General features: G+C 39.9%; 1 protein-coding gene across 1 annotated transcript; it reads left to right on the forward strand.

The window, feature by feature from the left end:
* Positions 1 to 1,932: 1,932 nt before the first annotated feature.
* Positions 1,933 to 21,567, forward strand: NOS2 (nitric oxide synthase 2). The gene is made up of 27 exons (XM_069873760.1): positions 1,933 to 2,138; positions 3,548 to 3,723; positions 4,841 to 4,937; positions 5,385 to 5,507; positions 5,597 to 5,745; positions 7,708 to 7,870; positions 8,312 to 8,403; positions 8,788 to 8,929; positions 9,292 to 9,431; positions 10,004 to 10,178; positions 10,881 to 10,982; positions 11,582 to 11,776; positions 12,135 to 12,217; positions 12,599 to 12,743; positions 12,992 to 13,096; positions 13,264 to 13,313; positions 13,405 to 13,579; positions 14,042 to 14,174; positions 14,584 to 14,662; positions 15,570 to 15,748; positions 16,393 to 16,556; positions 17,353 to 17,563; positions 17,887 to 17,974; positions 18,405 to 18,526; positions 19,116 to 19,264; positions 20,009 to 20,203; positions 20,782 to 21,567. The coding sequence occupies exons 2-27, from the start codon at positions 3,617 to 3,619 to the stop codon at positions 20,893 to 20,895; spliced, it is 3,477 nt and encodes a 1,158-aa protein (XP_069729861.1). The 5' UTR covers positions 1,933 to 2,138; positions 3,548 to 3,616; the 3' UTR covers positions 20,896 to 21,567.
* Positions 21,568 to 21,841: the final 274 nt, after the last annotated feature.

Raw genomic sequence — 21,841 nt, forward strand, 5'->3', positions numbered from 1 at the left:
GCATAGAAACCATTGGACATAATTGAATTCACCTAAATTTCTACTAAGATGTTCTCTTTTACGATGTTAGACGTTAAGATTCCACACTCTCTGTAGAAAAAAGAGGTCACATTTAATAAGAAAGTGAAGGATGCAAATAGAATTTTTAAACCCTGACGAAACAGCAAATGTGAAGAAGAGTGTAACCTTTTTCTTTGAACTCTGATGTCTGTGTTCAATTCAGGCACTTTCAGTTTGACCCTTGAGACGCCTAGAGCTGTATTCACACTCAAGCAATTTCAGCTGTCTGTACGGTTTGGGAAGAGCTGGTGTGGATCAGAAGCAGGGCAGAAATTCATAGCGTGGCATTGGGTCACAGCTCACATATAATTTCTGCCTGCTAATTAAATGTCTGGAATACTTGAAACAGAGGGATGCCAAGTGATAATTCCAGTGGGAGGAAGGGCATCACGTAAAAGAAATAAATATATATACATCTAAGGGTGAACATTCATGAGTGGTGAATGCAAAGCAATGTGGACTTGATACAGTCAAGTAGGTGAATACTCAAACCACAGAAAGCTCAGGTCTGTTTTTCAAGCGTTTCATCTACAGCAACTCTGGATGGGATATGTGCAGATGTGTTCATACATGAACATGTGTACACACCTCTGGGAGTGCTTTACACGAGGACTCAATGTTTATTTTTAAATACAGAAACTGGACACAGAATGAAGAAAACGCCTTGCTACCCAAGTTGGTCCAGTAAAACTGTGTCAGATAGAGAATGTGTGTTTCCTTGTTTGTCTTGCAGCCTTGTCCTTATTTCTGTAGCTCTTTGATCAGCACCTGTAAATCTTTCTCGTTATCATTGCAATGATTTGGACCTTGTACACGTCAGCAGATTTAAGAATTCTCTTCAGTTTGAAAACAGTTCTAAACCAGTCACTGAATGAATCAGTCGGGCCAAAATCCTTGAGTGCCTTGCCTATCGGCAGCATTTCTGAGTCTGCAATTGCCTGGCGGCGCTTTGTGCCACACTCCACCTTTGGCTCCAGGGTTGCCCGTGGCTTTTGCAGTGCAGGGAGCAACCTGGTTTTATGATATGTTTATGTCCAAACGTTGTCTAAAACTGAAAATCAGCTCAATAATCTCATCTTCATCATTTAGCTGTCCTGGTGTTCACACATACAACATGGTGTGAATAGTTTATACCTCAGGGAGCTGCAGTTTCCTTCCAGTTTTTCTAGAGAGTGGAAAAGCACAGAGGGGCAAACTCCAGGGGCAAACTGGCTGTCAGGCAGCTCCAGATAGGATAGTGAGCTCTGGAGGGGAAGAAACTCTATGAATACTCTGCTGAGAAATATCCTTTGAGATTTGATCAAAAATAAGGAAATAATTTATTTATGTTACACTTGAAATACCTGTCCCTAGCCTGTTTAAATGCTGTACTGGTCCATATCCTGAAGCTCTGTGGTTCTGTAAAATTTCTTCTGAAGTTGCTTTGTGTCCTTCCACAGCTGCTGGTTTGATGTACAGGAGAATAGCCAGCAGGGATAAAATCTCTAAGAGTTCTTTTTTATTTTATTTTAGCATTACCTACGTGGTTCACCGTGCCTGTCGCTGAGCGTATGTGGAAACCGAGGTTGCAGCAGCTTGCGTGGGAAGGAGGGGATGCTGGTACCTTCAGGAACTTGGGCGCTACTCCCCTCCCGCGGTCCTCGTTATTATGTAATGCTGCAGCAGCACATCATTGCACGCCCTCTGCTTCAGAAAGAGCTACTGGAGGTGTTGGGATTCCCCTTTTGTCTGCTGTCCATACGTAGCCTTGCTCTGCTGTTTTGCATACACGATCCTGGAGTATAAAATGCTTTTGCCTCATGGGAGGGATACAGAGCAGGAGAGATTAAAGGGAAGAGACTTTGACAGAGAAATCCAACTCCTGACGGGTCTGAGAAACTCTCTTCCAAAGCAGGGTAAGGCAGCACTGTCCCTGAGTGCTCACTTTCCCGTTCATTTACTGGAGCTTGTGAGTGAAGTAATTTCATGGCAAACTTTTTTTCCATATTAGGAGCAAAGTGCTGGAGCCGGTTTCCTGCTTTATTCCCAAGCTGTCCTGCTGCTCTGAAAACTTGATCCCTGTTTCTGCTGATCTAAAGGTTTGTGTGTGTAACAGGTAATAATGCAAAGGTTACTTAAAGAGCCCTGGTGTGGAGAACATTAAAAGCAAGCAAGCTTTTACTCTGAATGCCAGAAATGTGAGTCTTCCCTCTTTCCTCTTCTCTCTTTTTATTTTTTCTCCTTCTTCTTCTTTTTCTCCTTTCTTCTGTTTATACTTCTAGTGTTTTTCTATTGTTTTGGTAGTTTTCTTTTTTCCTCTATTTCTCTTTCTTTCTCTTTTTCTCTCTCTCTTTCTAGCTTTCTTTTCTTTTTTTTCTTTCTCTCTCTCTCTCTCTTCATTCTTTCCCTTCTGTCTTTTTCCCGTTTTACAAAATTGCATAGGCACACTGTGGCGATTTTATTGCATAATATTAATATAATAATTTTGTTCCTGTTTGTAACTTCAGAGAAATGCTTATTGCACACTGTTCCTTTTACTTGGGTTAACAGAGAAGTCCTAACACCTTACGGTTTCTTCACAGACAAGGATAGATTTCTTGTGTGATCTAACAGCAGGCAGCATCTTGGGAGCCCAGCAACACACATTTTACTTTTACAGAAAAAAGTGCAATTACAAAATAACACATAATTTACATCAGGAATACATGGCAATGTATTTTATTTTCTTTATCTGAATTTTTTTTTAAGCATAAATTTTTTATCTCTGTTTTGAACCAGATTCAGACACAGGCTCATTCTGTTTTAGCTAGCAATTACTAGTTTGCTCTTTTTCTTCTCTCACACTTTTCTTAGTGTGAAAAATCCATTTTAGGATCAGAAATTAGCAGAAAATTTATAGTAAAATAAATAGCGTCAAACTTTGTACATTCTTAGGTAGGTGTCACATTCAAATATGTGCTATATATATATCTCTTACAAAATACACAATTCCATCTGTCTCTGGCAGATGAATACCTTTCAAAACATTTGGCTTAATTTACAGACCATTTTTTCTCTTCCATTACTTTATGAATTAACACAGCAGCATTTTACATACCTTTTCCTAGCTAACATATAATGATGTGTATTAACAGGAGATTTAATAATTCTTAACAAACTTTTGAAAAACACAGAACTTCATAAAACCCCCAAGTGTTAAGGCGTATTTGTCATGGAAGTGAAGCAGCCATGTGGTTTCCTTAGAGACCAGTGCTTGGTGGTTTGTGCAACTTGAGGGCATTCAAAATTCTCTTGCCAGTATTTTAGAACAAGGCATGGTTGCAGCACTGCAGTGACAAAGAGGACTGTTAGTTTTAGTATCACTGCTGTAAGAGTCAAGGCATTCTCATTTTTAGAAACAGGATGTTAATTAGATCAGATCGGTTAGTCTGGTGAGTTTCTGAGCAGTTTTAAAGGGAGTTACCTTCTTAGTTAAAAACTGACCTTGTTGATGTTCTTGCCTCCTCAGAAGTGTTCCCACGTCACACAAAACAAGATTTCAGCGCTCTGAACTAAAATCATAAATAAAGCATAGAAAATGTTGTGCCCGTGGCAGTTTGTATTCAAACCTCGTGCTGCAAAGAACCAGCCCTCTGAAGAGAAGGACATCAATAATAACGTGGAGAAAAATAGGAAGGTTTATGGGTAAGATCTTTGTCTTTTAATGGTTTCATAGTTGCCCTTTCATTTGAAAATGAAAGACAATAAATGACATGGGTTCTGGGGAAACCTGTAGCGTGTTTACAGAGCAGTAATACTGAATAAAAACTGTCTCTGAGGGTCACTGGGTGATGCTGATTTGGTAAGGTACATTTAAGTTTTTGTGTCTAAGTTATACTATCGTTGAAGAAAGAAATCATCTTCCTTTCTCTTTCGTGGTTCTAAATTTATTTGATGTGTTATAATGATTTTGTATATGCTAGGACTTAGAAAGCTTGTGTAGGCTATAAAAATTAGTAAAGTAAATCTTAGTGCTGTAATTGAGTTGGTCAGGTAGTTGTGTGATACAATTTATACAAGACACTGTAAGTTGTACATGCATATTCGATTTCTCAGTTTTCAGGCTGTTACTTATTTCAGTTTTCTATTGCATACTATTTCTTTCTCTGCCCATTCCCTACCCTTTCCTGTCATTCCTCAAAGTAGTTTATATTCAAATGTGAAGACATGAAGCTGACTCGTGTAAGTGGGTGGGTGCTCACATACACTCTGCTAGCGAAAACACACCATTGCCCTCTCCAGACTAAAGGTTTTGTTTGGAGTTTGTGGTGTGTGGATGCCTCTTGGGTGTGTTTGAACATCTTCTGAAACCTGATATCCAAATAAAAAGTAGGAGGTCAGAAAGCAAGACTTAATGCAGATAACAAAGCAAATTAATAATAAAGTATGTCATTTGCTTAGTGGGCTGGAGCTAGATGCTACTTTCACACATTTCCTGAAGATTTCAACGTCTTTGTATAATTCTGTTCAGATTATAATTGTACAGATGTCCTTTATTTAGCTAACTGCAACAATAGGCGGCCTTTATCATTCCAGACCATATCTGTTGTTTTCCTTCTCGCATAGTGATCTTGAAAGAGTGATTGTAGCTTTATTACTGACTTCTAGTCCACTTCACCCCTCGTGCTGCTGTGAAAGATTGCCTTATTGACTCAGTACATCTTTCAGAGACAGCTCTGAGCATCTCCTTACTGATGATGCAGGTAAAACTAACACAAACTAAACATGTTGTGTAATATTTAATTGTCTTTCTCTTTTAAAGCTTAGAAAATGATGATGCCAAATTACATGATCTGAGCAAGAAGCAGATAGAGATGCCGCCTATCATAACCTCAGCAAAGGCCAGTGATGAGAAAGAGGTCTGTTCTAGCGTCATTGTTTGGTACTAACAGTTCACATGGGCTGTGCTTATTTCTCAAAACTTCTCAGAGTCCTAATGTGAGGACTGACTGTGGTTATGTGAGGTTAGAACTGCTGCGACATCTTTGGATGAAAGATCTTTTCTGAGGCTGTGACTGTTACAATTTTAAGAGGCCTTATTGAAATTAAAAAAAGACGTTTGCAGTGGCAGATATTGTTTGGCTATTACAAAAATACCCTTTTTTGCCTGCTTTGTATCAAACTGTGGATTAGATCAGTAGTTTTGTACTCAAATGAATAAGCACACGTCAGAGAAGATCACATTTATACCTGGCTTCTTTAATTGAATCTGTAGTGTTTTAATGATGAAATAAAATAAAAAATGGAGCTTTAAGGTATTTAATGGGCCTGAAGACAGTATGTATTTTTATTTTTCCTCTGTCCAGAACCCCCCCCAAAAAAGTATCAAAGATTCAAACCAAATATCAAGATGTCCAAGACATGTAAAAGTAAGAAACATGGAAAATGGATCCAGCTTTCTCGACACGCTACACCTGGGAGCAAAAGAGGTGAGATATGGAAACCTGAACAGTGATTTTTCATAACTTTGAAAGACACAGGTTGCAACATTGGTTTTTGATGTTTTATTGTTTTTCAGGTTATCAACTGCCGGACCAAAGCCTGCCAAGGGGCACTCATGACCCCAAAGGGCCTGGTGAGAGGTACTAGAGATGGGCCTGTTCCACCAGCAGAGCTTTTACCTCAGGCAATAGACTTTATCAAGCAGTACTACAATTCATTTAAAGAGTAAGCCAACTTCACCTTACTTTTTGGTTAAAAAGTCCTTTACCTTACCTGCCTGTCTGTGAGACTGCAGGAACATTTGATTTCTGCACAGCGATCAATAACTACCCTGTTACATAGTGTGCATTCAAAAAAAATAGATAAAGACTATTAGAAAAGGTAAATAAAACTATCCATGCACTTGCATATGCTTTATCTGCCAATCCCAGGTATGGGAATACAGAAATTAATTCTCTACAGTACATTCCTCAGCCCCATCTCTTCTGAGTGTGTTATACATTATAGTACATTTATAATCATAGAATCATAGAGTAGTTTGGGTTGGAAGGCACCTTAAAGATCGTTTAGTTCCAACCCCCTGCCATTGGCAGGGGCATCCCACTAGATCAGAATGTTACCTTCTATTTTATTAACATTGGATGTTAATGGAATTAGATCCTACTCAGATCAGTCTTGGAGAAATAATTTAGAAAATGCTTTTTTGTTCGTGCTGTTCCAAGTATCTTCTCTGTGTTCTTTTGTTCTCTGTTTTGACTCTCAAGGCTTTAGCCAAAGATTGGAAGGCCAGTCTCTTGCTTCTAAACTCTGTGCTATCACCAGCATAAGCTTACTGAGCATGCTGAGAGGGATGCTCTAGCTTCAGAAAAGAGGTTTATGTTTTCACAGAAACAGACGTGGTGCAGAGACATCTTGTTGCAGGAAAAGCTGGAACATCTGGTTGATGTCCAAGAGTTTGCAGTGGCAAAGTTTTCACATGACAAGCTTTCAAGAGAACAATTCAATGTTTGCTCATCCCATTATAAATCACTACCAGACTTTCAAAGGGACTCAGACGCATAATGGCTGCTTCTTTAGACACTTTGAACTCTGCTACAAAGCTTTCTTCCCTCTGAAACTTTATGAAAGTCCCTGTCTTACACACAGGCTGTACCCACTTGCCAGCATATTACATTTGCACAGCTCTGTGTTTCTGCTCATGGCTATTTGATCACATTGATTTACACTATCTTAACATGCTTGCCCTTGATCTTTCATCTTGTTGAAAATGTGAAGACTTTCAGACAGTGCAGGCTATTTTCATTCTCTCTGTAAGCCAACAAAACAATTTTTGTCTGTGCTGTGATAAATATTTCCTAGTATTTTGACTTCCTTCTCTGTTATCAAACTGAAGAATTTTAGAGTTGGTTTCCCTGTCAAAGGAATTGCTCAGCAGTTCCTCTTAGGAATGAAAATTCTACTTACTTTTCTCAGAACAGCAGTGCTCCTGTGAAAATATTAGAACTTTGGGAGAGGCCGTCACTATAATCCTACTCTTGGGCTGAAGCTAGCCTGTTCCTTACTTTTCATTTGCTTGTGATTTGACAATGTTCTCCAAACTAGTCTCAAAAATCCAAATTTAAACTGAAAACTTACCCAGAGAAGTTTGTGATCAATCCAGAGATGTGTTGGGTGGTCAAAGGATGGTATAACTACTTAAATTTCTAGTGTGTTAGTTTCTTCATTAGACTAGTAAGCTATGCTTTGGGGGCAACAGCGTGGTGCAGTAAAGAGGAGGTGGGGAGCAGATGGTGGTGACTTCTCACAGCAAAGCACACTGAAATTGCTGGATTCATAAGGTAATGGATATTTTTGTTAAGGATAAAGCATTTTATGTTGACCTGTTTTACATCCAGAGAGTATAGATTTATAGCAGGGACAGGTTTCTCAGTGTTTATCCAGACTTGCCATATCTCAGCCTACATAGATGCTAATTTACTCCCTGGAAATCTGCCTGCGTCCTGGCAGATAAAATCAGCGATGTAAGTAGAAATCTCCTCATGCAAAACGATGCTGAAAAGATTTATGGCTTCAGCAATGCTTGTGCTGTTCTTGACAGAGAACACAAGATGAAGGTCTGCAATTTAAATCAGTTCTAAATAACGAAATTGTCATTGTTTCTTACCACGGCTGTTTCCTTTTCAAAAGGCCAAAAATAGAAGAACACCTGAACCGACTGGAAACAGTGACCAAGGAGATAGAAACAACAGGAACCTACCATCTGACAAAGGATGAACTGATCTTTGCTGCCAAACAGGCCTGGCGGAATGCACCTAGGTGTATTGGGAGAATCCAGTGGTCTAATCTACAGGTAACCTGAGTCTAGATGTTGTGGGCCAAGTAGTCATCTGCTGTAAGTCAGAAGAATGCCCTTTTCTTTGGAAAAATATGCCAGTGGCTTCAACTGAGGACTGGTAGTCCCTCCTGTACATATTGTAAGATCAATGTCTTTTTGTAGTTCTCTGCTTCATAGTTGAACGAGAACGTCTAGAAGTGTTAGTGTAGGAAGCAACTCTGTTAAGGAACCAGATGCATATCTTAGTCCTTGGAGGAGTGTTACATGTGAAGATGTGGATGAGAACAAAAAAAATGAACCTTTCCCAGTAGAGCTATATTTAAATTGAGAAATACTGATTTTTCATTCCAATTTTTTCCTTAATCTTTCCTTTCCATGACTGTGTATCAAAGATAATGAGCTTACATTACTGTTTCAAAATCAGGTTTTTTCTTTATTTCTTTTGGAAATGTATAGGTATTTGATGCCCGTGATTGTAAAACAGCGAAGGAAATGTTTGAACATGTCTGTCGTCATATTCAGTATGCCACAAACAATGGAAATATAAGGTAAGCCTCTTTAGCTTTAATTTTAAACAATGAAAATCGCATTTAGATCTGGATTCAAAACTCTACATAAGACTTGAAATGGTCTATCTAAATATTTTGACAGCTTGTCTCAGCTCTTTAATTCTCCTGGTACTTAAATGTTCCTCTCAAGTGTACCATCAACTGTTTTGAAATTTTATCACATTAGTAACTGATGTTGCAAAATCTTTTGTAATTCCTGGGGAAAAGAGATGATTTGAAGATTCAGGGAGGTGGGTAGAGAAGATGAATGATTTTTTCTACTGATGTTTTATTTAGAAATATAAAATAATTGCTGTTGGTAACAATTAGAATGTGTTTGAGTTACTGCTGTGGTGTAATGGGATTCAATTGTCTCTCTGGCAGATCAGCCATCACCATCTTCCCTCAGAGAACTGATGGGAAACATGATTTCCGTATTTGGAACAGCCAACTCATCCGATATGCGGGATATCAAATGCCAGATGGAGCTATTGTAGGAGACCCTGCCAGTGTGGAGTTCACACAGGTACAGTTCCAACTACAGAATCAGAACTGCTTCTGTCTTGTCTAACCCACCTGCCTGTCTTTACCTTTTTCTTGCATGTTTCTGCAGTGGGAGGGAAGTGTGGCAGTAAGGAGTGAATGGGATGTTCTGCCACCCAGATTCTTGGAGCAAGGGAAAGCAATAATTTCTTCCAATCCTAGTAGAAAATACTCCCCTCCATCTCAGAACAGTGTGAGCTAATGCTCCCCTTAAGTCAGGGACACAATCAGTACTTGAACATGACTTGGTGTTGTTTGAATGGGAAAGATAATCTTTATTACTCAGAATTTACCTTGAGGTGGGGGAAAAACCTAAAAAAACCCTGTAATTTACTTTCTTTACAGTTGTGCATTGAGCTTGGGTGGAAGCCGAAGTATGGCCGCTTTGATGTAGTTCCACTTGTTCTCCAAGCAAACGGCCAGGACCCAGAAATATTTGAATACCCGCCAGAAATTGTCCTCGAAGTGCCAATGGAACATCCAAAGTAAGCACACAAGATTGAGATAATTGCATTTTTGCCTCTGCCTCACCTTGGCAGGTTATTAGCCTGCGCCTGTGGCAGTCATTTTATGCGTTCTTTGTGAGGGTGAAATTATGGTAAATAGTTCTGAAAGATACAAAACTTGTTAGAACAATGAAACAACATTTAAATTAAGGAGGCCAACGGCATTTTTCTTGGAAATCTTCTTTTCCCTGATCTACATGTTAATTATATTTAAAAAATCATCATTTCTTATGCCAGTGTATAATGATATCCAGGTAAAATATGGCTGCATGCATAAGAATATTTATTGACATTCTGTTTTGTTTTTAATTCATGTTTGCTTTGGGAGTGACCTGTAGATTGCAGATCTCTGTAATGCTGTTTTGCAGTTTCTTTAGCAGGCATTTCCAGTCACCATGTTGTAAATGAAAGCTGCTATCAGCTTTTGTAGACCATGCTTTGGGGGTCATTTCTCCAGGAGCTAGCGCTCTTTATCTTCCTGTACTTTACTGCTTATTGCCTAAAGGAGGAAAAGACATGTGAAATAATAAATCAAAACACTTGTTTAACAGGTATGAATGGTTTAAGGAGTTGGATCTGAAGTGGTATGCGCTGCCTGCTGTGGCCAACATGCTTCTTGAGGTGGGAGGCCTGGAATTTACTGGGTGTCCTTTCAATGGCTGGTACATGGGGACAGAGATAGGCGTGCGAGACTTCTGTGATGTGCAGCGATATAACATCCTGAAGGTAACCTACTGAAGTTTGTTGATCTTAGAAGGGAATGAACTTGGTGTGGGGGGTTGTTTTTGCAAGAGAGACACTTAACAGTCTTTGCTGCGATGGGTGTTACATGTACATCACGCTAGCACTTCAGTGTTAATCTGACACGGTATCTTGACTGTTGTGGGGCATCTTGAATTTCTGTGAAGATTACAACTGCCAGATTGTGTGACTGTTCTTCTGACAGTCTCTGATCCAAATACCTGGATAGAATGGTGAAACTGCAACTGAAAAAGAAAAATACTGCCCAAAGGGAATTCTTCCCTGATTTTACTGTGAGTCCTGCTGATTTGGGACTTTTGGTCTCAGACTGTACGTGTCTCAGAGGTTCCAGTGAGTTCCAGTCTGCTCTTGGCAATGCAGTGCAGTCCTGGTGGTTAGCTGCAGGTCTTGGTCACCTCACCAGTACAAATTAATAACTATGACTGATATACTGCCACTTTTTAAACCATTTAGTCCAGGAGAGAACCACTCTCTGCTTTACCAAGCTGAAATAGCCTCAAGAACCAGAACTCCATAACTCAAACTTATCTCTAATCTCAAGTGTTTCTGCTCCCATCGCTTTTCCCAGTGTAAGACTGATTAATGTGCTGAGGGGGAGAAACAATGAGGTCTAAGTCCCACACAGTAAATTCGATTTTACCCTTTCTCTCTCTTTTTCACGTGTAGGAGGTAGGAAGAAGAATGGGACTGGAAACAAACAAACTTTCATCATTATGGAAAGACCGAGCTGTTGTAGAGATAAATGTGGCTGTGCTTTATAGCTTCCAAGTAAGTTGACAAGTGTGCTATCCGGAGAGACACCGAATACGTATAACTATTTTACATGATACAGTGCCAGTGGATCGATACTTAGTGGAGATTATCAGTGTGATTCCAATAGAGTTATTCTTGATTTACAGCTGGGAAAGCATAGGAATCCAAATTTCCTGTTGTTGCCAGAAAAAAGTCTCAGGTGAAGGCAGAAGGGAGAGAAGAAGAAAAAGAAGCTAAAGGCAAAATTGTTCATCCTTTTAACATATCTGTCTAGGTGTCAACATCTATGTAAAGACTGGATTTTATCTTTTATGTACAACTGAAGTTTTGTTTATCATGTCATAACAATATTGAAGATAGTCAACAATGAATCAGACACTTTTCAGCATGCACTGCCAGTGCTGAAGAAGAAGTAAAAAAAGGACATAAGAATCTTTAATCAAACCTCCATCTCGATCTGTATCGATATAGAAGTTGCTGACTGTAATTATTTCCCAGCACTGTATAAAGTCTTTGAAATATTAACCAAAGAAAAGGGATTACTGTAACTACATTAGGAAGAAGAGCAGAATGGGCTTTTTTAATGTATGTCTGCCTTTTTGCAATTATTCTAGAAACAGAATGTGACTATCATGGATCACCACTCTGCTGCCGAGTCCTTCATGAAATACATGCAGAATGAGTACCGTGTGCGAGGAGGCTGCCCGGCTGACTGGGTGTGGATTGTACCTCCTATGTCAGGGAGCATAACCCCTGTGTTCCACCAGGAGATGTTGAACTACGTCCTCACTCCTTTCTATTACTACCAGGTACACGTTATCAAAAAAAAATATGGTTCTAGTAGACAACTTCAGCAGTGCAGATGATACTATGGGACCCAAAGAAGTGGGAAGGAAAAGTCCTGGTTAATGAAAGTTCACTAGAGAGATTCATAAATAGCAGGCAGTGTCTATTATATTGTGAAAGGTTATGTTAGTTCTGTAGAATTCTCAGGCTGTGAGTAAAATGCAATTTAATGCTACAGAGTCTGATCCTGTATTTGCACACAGTATATTTACAGATTCTAGTCTATATAGATTCTATTCAATGTGACTCTTTCAAAGAGATACAAATTGTGTGTTTATTATTGTACTTCTCTTGCCTGACGCTTATCTTTTTATTTTAAAGGTAGATGCATGGAAAACACATATCTGGCATGATGAGACACGGAGGCCAAAGAAGAAAGAAATAAAGTTTAGCATCTTGGCAAAGTAAGTCATGTAAATAAGAGTTTTCTTGCTTTTGTCCAACTACTCTGTTTGTATGATGTTCCTGTTCCACAGTTTTTTTGAATAATTATTACGGTAGGGACCATTTAATTTGTTTGAGTCATAGACTGACCACAGTCAGGTAATAGTCACATCTAAGATTTTTATTCAGGGCTATCTGTAGTGTACTGCTTCTAAGCAATCTTCCAAGGAAAAGCCATGCTCAAGATCAGGCTTTCCTAGCTTGTTGGTGAATCAGTCTAAATTACTGCCTACCTATACTTGAGGGTTGGAACTGGATGGTCTTTAAGGTCCCTTCCAACCCAACCCATTCTATGATTCTATGACATTAAAAATTAAATGTGTTTGTTTTTTTTTCCTCAGGGCTGCACTCTTTGCATCTTTGCTCATGCGACGAACAATGGCAGCCAGGTACAAGGTTACTGTAATCTATGCAACAGAGACTGGGAAATCGGAAACACTAGCCAACAATCTGTGCAGCTTGTTCAACTGTGCCTTCAACACTAAGGTAAGAAAGTAGAAGTCATCTACACGAAATGAAGAAAGAAGTCTGGCTAGTTTTATCAGCTTCTGCAAGGTCTTTAATTCTCTAAACCTATGTTTTATATGTCCAGTAAATATATGTTGGACTAGAACTTCAGTTTTGTATTTATTTAGCATAATGCTTTGTAAATATCTCTGACAAGCACAGAGATAATCATCTAATGCTAGTTCTTGCATCTGCTAGCAATTTCTCATGAGCTTTATACCTTCCAGATTCTGTGCATGGATGAGTACAACATCTCTGACCTGGAAAAAGAAACACTCCTTTTAGTGGTTACTAGCACTTTTGGAAATGGAGATTCTCCAAATAACGGAAAGGTAACAATCACCTCAGAAGTAAATGTGAGGCTCAGCTCAAAGACTGAGACCAAAGACCACCCTTTCATATGTCCCTTGTAGTTGAGTAAGATACGGATTGAGGTCCCACTCTTATTTTATCAGAGTGTTTTTCTAACCTTAAGTATATCTCATGAATTTTTATACAGACCTTGAAGAACTCCTTGCTCAACCTGAAGCTGCTGAGAAAAAAAATTAGGTAAAAATATTTTGTTGTTTGTTTTGCATGGGATGAGTCCTTTTGCATTTCATTTAGCGTAACATAGTGATCTTCTTATTTCCTTCTGCAGATATGCTGTGTTTGGTTTGGGGTCCAGCATGTATCCAGAATTCTGTGCTTTTGCTCATACCATTGACCAAAAACTGGCCCAACTAGGGGCTTCTCAGCTCACTCCAGTGGGTGAAGGAGATGAACTCAACGGGCAGGAAGAAGCCTTCCGCACATGGGCAGTCAGTGCCTTCAAGGTGACTGCATAAATAGTTAGATCATATTTCAGTTTGTTCTTTCATTCATTTTATTTCACTATTCAGTAAAATAGTGGAAAATGAAGGAAAATAAAGATCTGGATTTATATCTGAATTACAAACTGCCCTCTTTTCTACTGCTTGCCTACATTGAAGAGGGAACTGGTCCCCTTTTATATTTTTTTTAATATTCACATATGTTCCATGAAACATTTTGGATCAGTACAAACAAGGGTGGTAGCACCAGACATCAGAATTTTTCAAAGCAGATAATTTTTTACCTATACAAGTATAAAAATTGGACCTTACTGAACTCACTGAACCCCTATAACATCACTGAACTCCATGGGATTAATAAACAATAGCTATCTGTGAAAATGATATGTCCCCATTAGGATTATGACAATGCTAAGAATATTTGGTTTACCATTAACAGCTTTCTTATGGTTTTTTTTTTTTTAGGCTGCCTGTGACATTTTTAACATCTGTGGGAAAAACAGTATTCAGTTGCCTGGGATTTACACCTCTGAGGAAAGCTGGGAGCCTAAGAATTACCGGATAGTGCATGACACTCAAACCATGGACTTGCCTAAAGGTATTACCTCCCACCTTCCACTTCCTCTATCCATTTTGTTTCAGATAGAAAGCCTTTACAGTTCAGACCAAGAGTGATATTGGTCCTGATAGGTGATAGAATTCATATAATAAAAAGTACAGCGGTCAGAGAGAAAAAAAGGGGTTGTTTACATCCAAAAATCATTATATTTTCCAGTGCAACAACAGCAGAACATAAGAACTAACACATATCTTGACAGCCGCAGAAGAACAGAAGCTGAGATGAACTGCTTTTAGTCGAGGGAGGCATGCATATAGGACACATAACTGACTAAAAGTATCGCATTCTAGGGCAGGCATGGTTCAGTTTTTCCTGTGTATTATTTGTGGACATTTTAAACAAATCTAATCACAAAACTGCCATGAGTCATGTCTTTTTTTCTCAACAGCACTTGCAAAACTTCATGCCAAGGATATCATTCCCATGAAGCTGAAGTTCAGACAGAATCTGCAAAGTTCAAAATCCCGGTACAATACCTCATTCTTTTCAATATTAAAATACTACATTTTACTAAAATCTTAAACAACTGAAATGCATGGTTATAAACAACTTCTCTCTGAAGTTATGAAGAAATATATATGAATTGTGTACCATTTTCAATAGAAGTAAATTGTTATCACAAGACCACAAGAATGCGTACAGTCTTAGTTCTGATTTAGATAGGAGCGACTTCTGAGAGAGTCTCTGGGAGCACAGGGGAGGAAATAACTTTGTGATCCAATCCTTTGATCCCTACTAAATGTGGAAGGTCAGATGTATGGTCTCTCTGCCCTGCTTGGTATGCTACATGCCAGAAAAATATTTGCTTCATTTAAGGGAAAAATTGCCCCTTAGCTGAAGAAGAAACAAAAGGCAAAGGTATACTGCAAGAAGCTGCCATATTCAGTTGTACTGCAGAACAAACTGAGTCAATGCAGTACACAAAGACTTACAAAAGGATAATCAGTGCTAACAGCTGTCCTGGAAATAGCATCCGTGAATGACTCTTCAACATCCTGCAGTAGATCTCTCTCATCCCTGTTCTAAATAAAGTCGTATTGCAGGAAGTCCCCTGAGCTGGTTTGAAGTGTGAGCTGTTCGGTTTCCAGGAGAGCTGTGCTTCCTTTCACTGGCTGAGTGCAGGCACATTTATTCTAAGCTAGACAGATCAGACAGCACTTCAGTGTCCTATTTGTTTTGATACGAGTGCTTCACATATCTGGCTATTATTTGTTTAAGTCTCCATGAAGTACTAAACTGGTCTGATAATTTGGTAATGAACACCAGCAAGCCCTTGCCAACTGTCACTTCAGATTTATTCCTTTTGTGTGCAATTCAAGGGAAATCCTGTCGACGTAACCAAGATCTGTCTGATCTCTTTTTTTCTATATCTAGTCGTGTTACCATTCTAGTTAAGCTTTCCTGTGAGACTAATGAGGAAGTGCACTACCTGCCTGGAGAACACATCGGGATTTTCCCAGGCAACCAGACAGACCTAGTCCATGGCCTCATTGCGCGTGTTAAGGATGCTCCTCCAGCTGACCAGACTATCAGACTTGAAACCTGCACTGATGGTAAGTTGGTTCTCCTTAGGCAAAACAACTGAGGTGTTTGACAGATTTCTCTAAAATTCCTGAGAATTTTTATATACTGAATTTGATTCTCTAATCCTTTTCTTAAGTTACAGTAGGATTTTGTTGATTCTTTTAGTCATTCTTATAATTCTTGGTTCTGATTTTGCATACTCTGTCAGTCCATGGTAACTTCACCAGTGTTCAAGGTTATGCCAGGTTGACACTGTTTGGAATTCTGTCACTAAATTTGTCATGAAACACAATTAAATTTATCAATGGAGTTTGCTCATTGTTGCTATGCATCAGAGTCCTGAAATAGATGTACATGTCATGACCATCTTTTCCATCTTGGTAGGGACTATCTGCTAACTGATAGTATTCTGATACACAGAAAGATTATTTCCTTAAATTAAAGACTTTTCATTTTAAAGTGCTGTTTTGTTTTCATGCAGTTCTCTGCATCAGGTCCTCCCCTGGCAAAATGCTTGCACTTTTACCTTAACCTTTTTTCTGAGGGGCCCTTTGGTCTAGACCTGCAGCCTAGCCTAAAGCCATATTTTGAAGGACACTGAGTTTTGAAAAGCTCTGCAGCTGTCAAATGCAGTGGGAATTGCCAAGTGTTCTTTTATTTCCCTTATTTCCAGGTGGCTATTGGACAAGTGACAAAAAGATTCCAGCCTGCACACTCCCTGAGGCTTTGACATACTTGCTTGATATCACTACCCCACCCTCCCAACAGCTGCTGAAAAAACTCGGCCAGCTGGTAACAGGGGAAGAAGACAAACAGAGACTGGAAGTTTTATGTCAGGTGAGTGTTAGGGTCAGGTTTACGTTAGTGCTGTGTACTGGACCAGCTGATGCCCTGATGATAAATTGTGTGGCAGAAGCTTAAGAAATTTTTGTAGTGATGGTGCTTGATTTTTATCCCTTTGTTACACCTTCTTTGTGCTGGTGAAACCAACCACAGTGAGAGAAAGGGTGGCCTCGTGGCTCAACTTGGGCGTGGGAATCAAAAGATTTCTTCAGCTCTGATGTTTCCTGTGTGGTTCTGGGTGGGTCACTTTGCCTGCCTGTTTCTCTTGCCTGCCTCGTGGTGGTTTCTGATGATACAACATTAAAGACTTTACAGTTTGCAGGTGGAGGGACTCATGGGGGAGCTGGTAGGTACTTTTGTCAGAGAATTTGATACTGTGAGAGTAGAGGGGAACGTCACTTTAGGTAACCAACAAATCACAGGGCTGGCAAGTGCTTGCTTCTCCTGCAAGGTTCAGTAACAGGTATCAGGACCTGGGCCCATGCAGTTTTGTGCATATCCTAAAGCAGAGGCTGAGAAACAGATCCTAATTTAGTTCCTACATCCTCACTGGGAGCATGGGTGTCTGAGAAAACTATAGTGGATATTCTGTACTTCTGTTTTCAAAAATTTAACAATTTCTTAGGAAACTCCAGTACTGGTCTAGTCAAAGTATTGAGAATTCTCTGCTGGTCTGTATGCATATATAATGGAATGTCAAATCTCACAAATAAGTGATGCTTGAAATATCCCTGCGCTCCTGAACTCAGCATAACCTGGTAACATTGTGATGGGGGCCTTTGGCTTTTAGAGCACAGAAGAATACAATAAATGGAAGTTTTACAACAGCCCAAACATCCTGGAGGTCCTGGAGGAGTTTCCTTCTGCTGAGGTCTCAACAGCTTTCTTACTGACTCAGCTGCCGCTTCTGAAGCCCAGGTACTATTCTGTCAGCTCCTCCTGTGACATGACACCTGGAGAGATCCATCTGACAGTTGCAATTGTAAACTACAGGACAAGAGGTAAGGAGTTATAGTTTTCATTTCTCTCCTAATTAAATGATATTTAGGCTGCATTGTGGTTCAGGAAAAAAATGTCTGCTTTATGGCATGAAGCACATCTGTGAGAAGTTTATACTGTGGTACGTGCAGAGTAGTATATTGTGGTGCAGGTATTCGTACTGTGCTGCTAGAATCCTGCATCATCATCAGCGTACCCTTGTTTTATAAATCATTACTAGACATACACTTATTTAAAAAACATAATTTTAAGTATAAACTGTGGTTTTTTAAGAAACAGAGCACTTTTGAATACTGACTGAGGTGTTTTCCTTTGCTCTGATTAGATGGACAAGGGCCTTTACACCATGGAGTTTGCAGCACATGGCTGAATACAGTAGCTCTCAATGCAACAGTTCCATGCTTTGTACGCAGGTGAGTGTATGATAGAGAAAAAAGACAAAAAATAACCCAAAATGTAGTGGTTCTTAGTTCAGCTTCTTCAGTGTCATTTTTCGCTGTTTGCATATGATTTTCAAGTGACTCTTGAGTGCAAGTTGGAATGTCTGAGTCTGAAAGAGAGGGAGCTCCTTGTCTTCCAGAGATGACATGCTTTACTGTGTCTTATATTGAGTAAAGTCACAAATCATTAGAAAATTCAGAAATAACTCTATTCATGTGACACCATCCCCATGAGCACGTCCACTGTAGCACAAGGAAAGCTAAGGAAACAAGAAGCAGGTCAAGCCCTGTTACTGTTTTCAGCTTGGTAGCTTGAGCTGTGCTGCTCAAAATCTTTCAGGAAACTGACACAGAGATGTAGTTCATTGACTAATTACCCAATTAACATATTTTTGCATTTCAGTGCTAATGAATTCCACCTCCCAAAGGAGCCAACCAAGCCATGCATTCTGATCGGCCCTGGAACAGGAATTGCTCCCTTCAGAAGTTTCTGGCTGCAGCGTCTCTATGACTTGGAAAAGAAAGGTACTTGTGGGGAGGCCATAGCTCATCCAGACCACATCCCCAGTCCTCCAAGCAAAATCTCTGCAGATGAAGGCACCAGAAACAGTAGCCGAGTGAACTCTGTAGAGATTGGTCATCCCAATGCTGATTGAACCCTGCACTGAAACAGCTAATCCATCCTGCTTGAGACCAGTCCAGTGGCCTTGAGGTCTTTGGTCACTTGGAGGGAACAGTCGGTGTGGCCTTGAAAATGCTGTATGCTCAGTGGGTGCCTCACGCGCTCATACAGGAGCCACAGCATGGAGAGGAAACACTTTGGCCTGCCTGCATCAGCCCCTTTGGGCAACCTGCTCCAAGAGGTGATTCCACATAGTTCTCCAAGGACTTGGGCAGGTTCAGTCCTATCACAAGACCCTGAAATCACTGGCTGTCACGGGCAGATGCACACAATCTCCTTCTCAGGTGTTTTTTGAGAAAGGCTAATGAGAAAATAGCTGTGCAGGCAGCTGTACACAGCTGGTTACTGCGGGAACAGGGCCCTCATGGGAATAGTTGTAAGAGTTAATAGGCCTTACCTGGAAAGACAAAACCTTTCCAATGTTGGTTTCAGGGATCAGAGGTGGTGACATGACGTTATTGTTTGGCTGCCGGCAGCCAGATGTGGATCACATCTACAAAGAAGAAACTGAGGAAATGAAGAGGAAGGGGATCCTGAAAGAAGTCTACACAGCTTACTCTAGACAACCTGGCCAAGCTAAAGTAAGGCTGGCTCCTTTGTTCCTTATAGATAGGCTCCTTTCAGAATGGTCCCTGAAGATTTGGCCTCTGTTTAACAATGTTATTTGAAAGAATGTTAACATTTTGCTTTAGTGTGTTGTGAACAAGTGACAAAGGGCCCCACTTCTTCAAAGTAAAGGAGAATCTCACTGTGCGCTTGAGTAAGAATAAGCTATTTAAATATAAAACCCTCGCTGCCATGCAGAGAGGCATAATAGACATATAATCAGAACTTCAAGAGCAAACAGCCTTTGAAACTAGAAGCTGGAGCTTTTTCAGAAGCCTTAAACTTCGCAGGATTTGATTAGCCTGTGACTTAGATATAAGTTCGCTCTGGCCGTTTGTCTCCATGTCAATGACACAGGGACTGTGGAAATTCATTTTGCTTAGGTGAAATCTTGGTTGGAGAAAACAACAGCGTTTAAGCTGTCCCCTTTTTATCTATGCTGCTCTCCTGGCAAGTTAGGGGACTTCGCCAGTTGTAACTAAAAACAAAGAGTCTTAGTCTGCTCTAGGTTAATCAGGAGGCAGGTCTGTCTTCCAAATCTGAGGCTTGTAAAGACAGCATGAAAACATTTTTCTTCTCCTTTGGTGTGGTGCAATGCACAACTGGAGTAGAAAGGGTATTTAGAACCTTACTACATAGACCCACATTGAATTTGGAAAAGCCAATAGCTAAAGTAGCATTTAAGAACCTTTTCTAATGATCTTTTTTCTGTTTCTAAGGTCTACGTTCAAGACATTCTTCAAAGCAAGCTGGAGTCCAAAGTGTGCAGCCTCTTGCACAAGGAGGAAGGGCATCTGTATGTCTGTGGAGATGTACGCATGGCCAAGGATGTTGCTCAGACATTGAAAAGGATACTTGCAAAAAACCTCAGACTGAATGAGCAGCAGGCGGAGGAGTATTTCTTCCAGCTAAAGGTATGCTGTGGTATGCAAGGCATTATTTCCAGTCAGGCAGTGTTCCAGGAGGGCCTACAGGAGTCTTCCATGTCACACTCAAGGTCTTGTGGGCTGCCATGAGCTGCTTTCCAGCAGAATGGAGAAAGAAAAAAGATTTAAGTGGTGGGCTTAATCCACCCACTATGATCTAAAATGCATTGTTTCTGTTTGGTTAGGATGTAAGAGTGACACGTGATATTCTTCTCTACCATTTTCTCCAGTGTTTCCCTTTGGGTCATGTCCTTTACAGTGTGTCTGAAACATCAGGAATTTAAGACTTCATTGCACCAATGGAGGAAAGCGAGTTACAGAAATTAGTGGACCCATCATGGGGTGCCTGGGCCTGCTGGCTTTTGCAGACCTTTTTGTTGTCAGAATGTGTCCTGGAGCACATATATCTGGGATTCTGATAGATTCCTTTTATTGGCAGTAAGAAAAGTCCGCTGTCACTGAACCAGTTGTACGAATGCAAAAGGCCTCTTAGTTCCTTACCTGTTACACAAGGAGGAGCTAGCAGTATTTAATTCACATCTCGGGTTTCCTTCCTTTTCTTGCAGAGCCAAAAGCGATACCATGAAGATATATTTGGAGCTGTATTCCCACAGGAAGTCAAAAAAGGTGTAAGAACTACACAGCCTACCAGTCCAAGAACAAATCAACTCATGTTTTAGACAAAGCTTGCATGTTTGTTGTTGTTTTCAAATACTAGGGGGTCAAATCCTACAATCATATACATGTTAAATCAGACACATGTATATGATTGTAGGATTTGACTTCTAAAGCTCAGCCTTAATTAAGAAAAATATTAAATTTAACTTGTACTATTTATTCTGAAACTTCTCATAATAGATTATCTTAATAGCAAAGATGCAAATTATTTTTTTAATACTGTCTATGCTAGTATAAATCTTCTGGTTTTTTGTAAATACAAGGAAGATGTAGAGTTTTTTTACTATGTAAGCTAGAACTGAAGTATTTTTTGAAATGTATTGTTTATCTTTGTGAATTTATTTATATCAGACTGTTTTACTGTGCCTTCACTCTAAAGCAAGCAAATGGATGGTTGTGTCACTTGGAAATGTCTAGTCACACACCTTGTTGAATCTGAGGTAGTATTTCCAAATGGGATAACAATATAATGGTCCATAAGTGGAAATTCCTGCTGCAAGCACTTTAAATGTGTATCCATGAGGAGGTAGTAGGTTTGAATTCTGCTTTGTGTGATTCAGGTACTTGAGCCTGAGTTTTGTTACAGAGCCTATGGCAGTAAGGTTCAGAAAATTCAAAAGCACTTTGTACATTTGAATGCTGTGCTCTGATTTACTTGATTTGTTTGTAATAAAGGATGCCTTTATATTGAGAGAGCAAGTCACTGTGGATTAACTGTGCCTCTTTTTGCTGTTGGCTACAGCCTGAAAATGTAGGGCTGGGCAAGTGAGTTCTGTAGTTCCAGGGGTGTGGGTCTGGACTCCAACCAGCTCTCCTTCCTGAAGTGATGAGCCCCTCTCCAGGAGTGACACAATCTGCTAAGATTAGTTATGCCTTTTTCTTACTGCAAGGGAAGTGTGAATTTGCACCATAGATTGCGCGACTGGCTCACAAACTGCAAGAAGATAA

Source organism: Phaenicophaeus curvirostris, chromosome 21 (genome assembly GCF_032191515.1).
Source record: "Phaenicophaeus curvirostris isolate KB17595 chromosome 21, BPBGC_Pcur_1.0, whole genome shotgun sequence".
In the NCBI taxonomy this organism is placed as follows: domain Eukaryota; kingdom Metazoa; phylum Chordata; class Aves; order Cuculiformes; family Cuculidae; genus Phaenicophaeus; species Phaenicophaeus curvirostris.

Bases quoted from the DNA above. Each gene is read 5' to 3' on its own strand.
- NOS2 (XM_069873760.1), top strand. From the start codon at position 3,617: ATGTTGTGCCCGTGGCAGTTTGTATTCAAACCTCGTGCTGCAAAGAAC. The intron at 5,508-5,596 runs GTGAGATATGGA...ATTGTTTTTCAG, and splicing joins TACACCTGGGAGCAAAAGAG to GTTATCAACTGCCGGACCAA. The intron at 14,175-14,583 runs GTATTACCTCCC...TTTTCTCAACAG, and splicing joins AACCATGGACTTGCCTAAAG to CACTTGCAAAACTTCATGCC.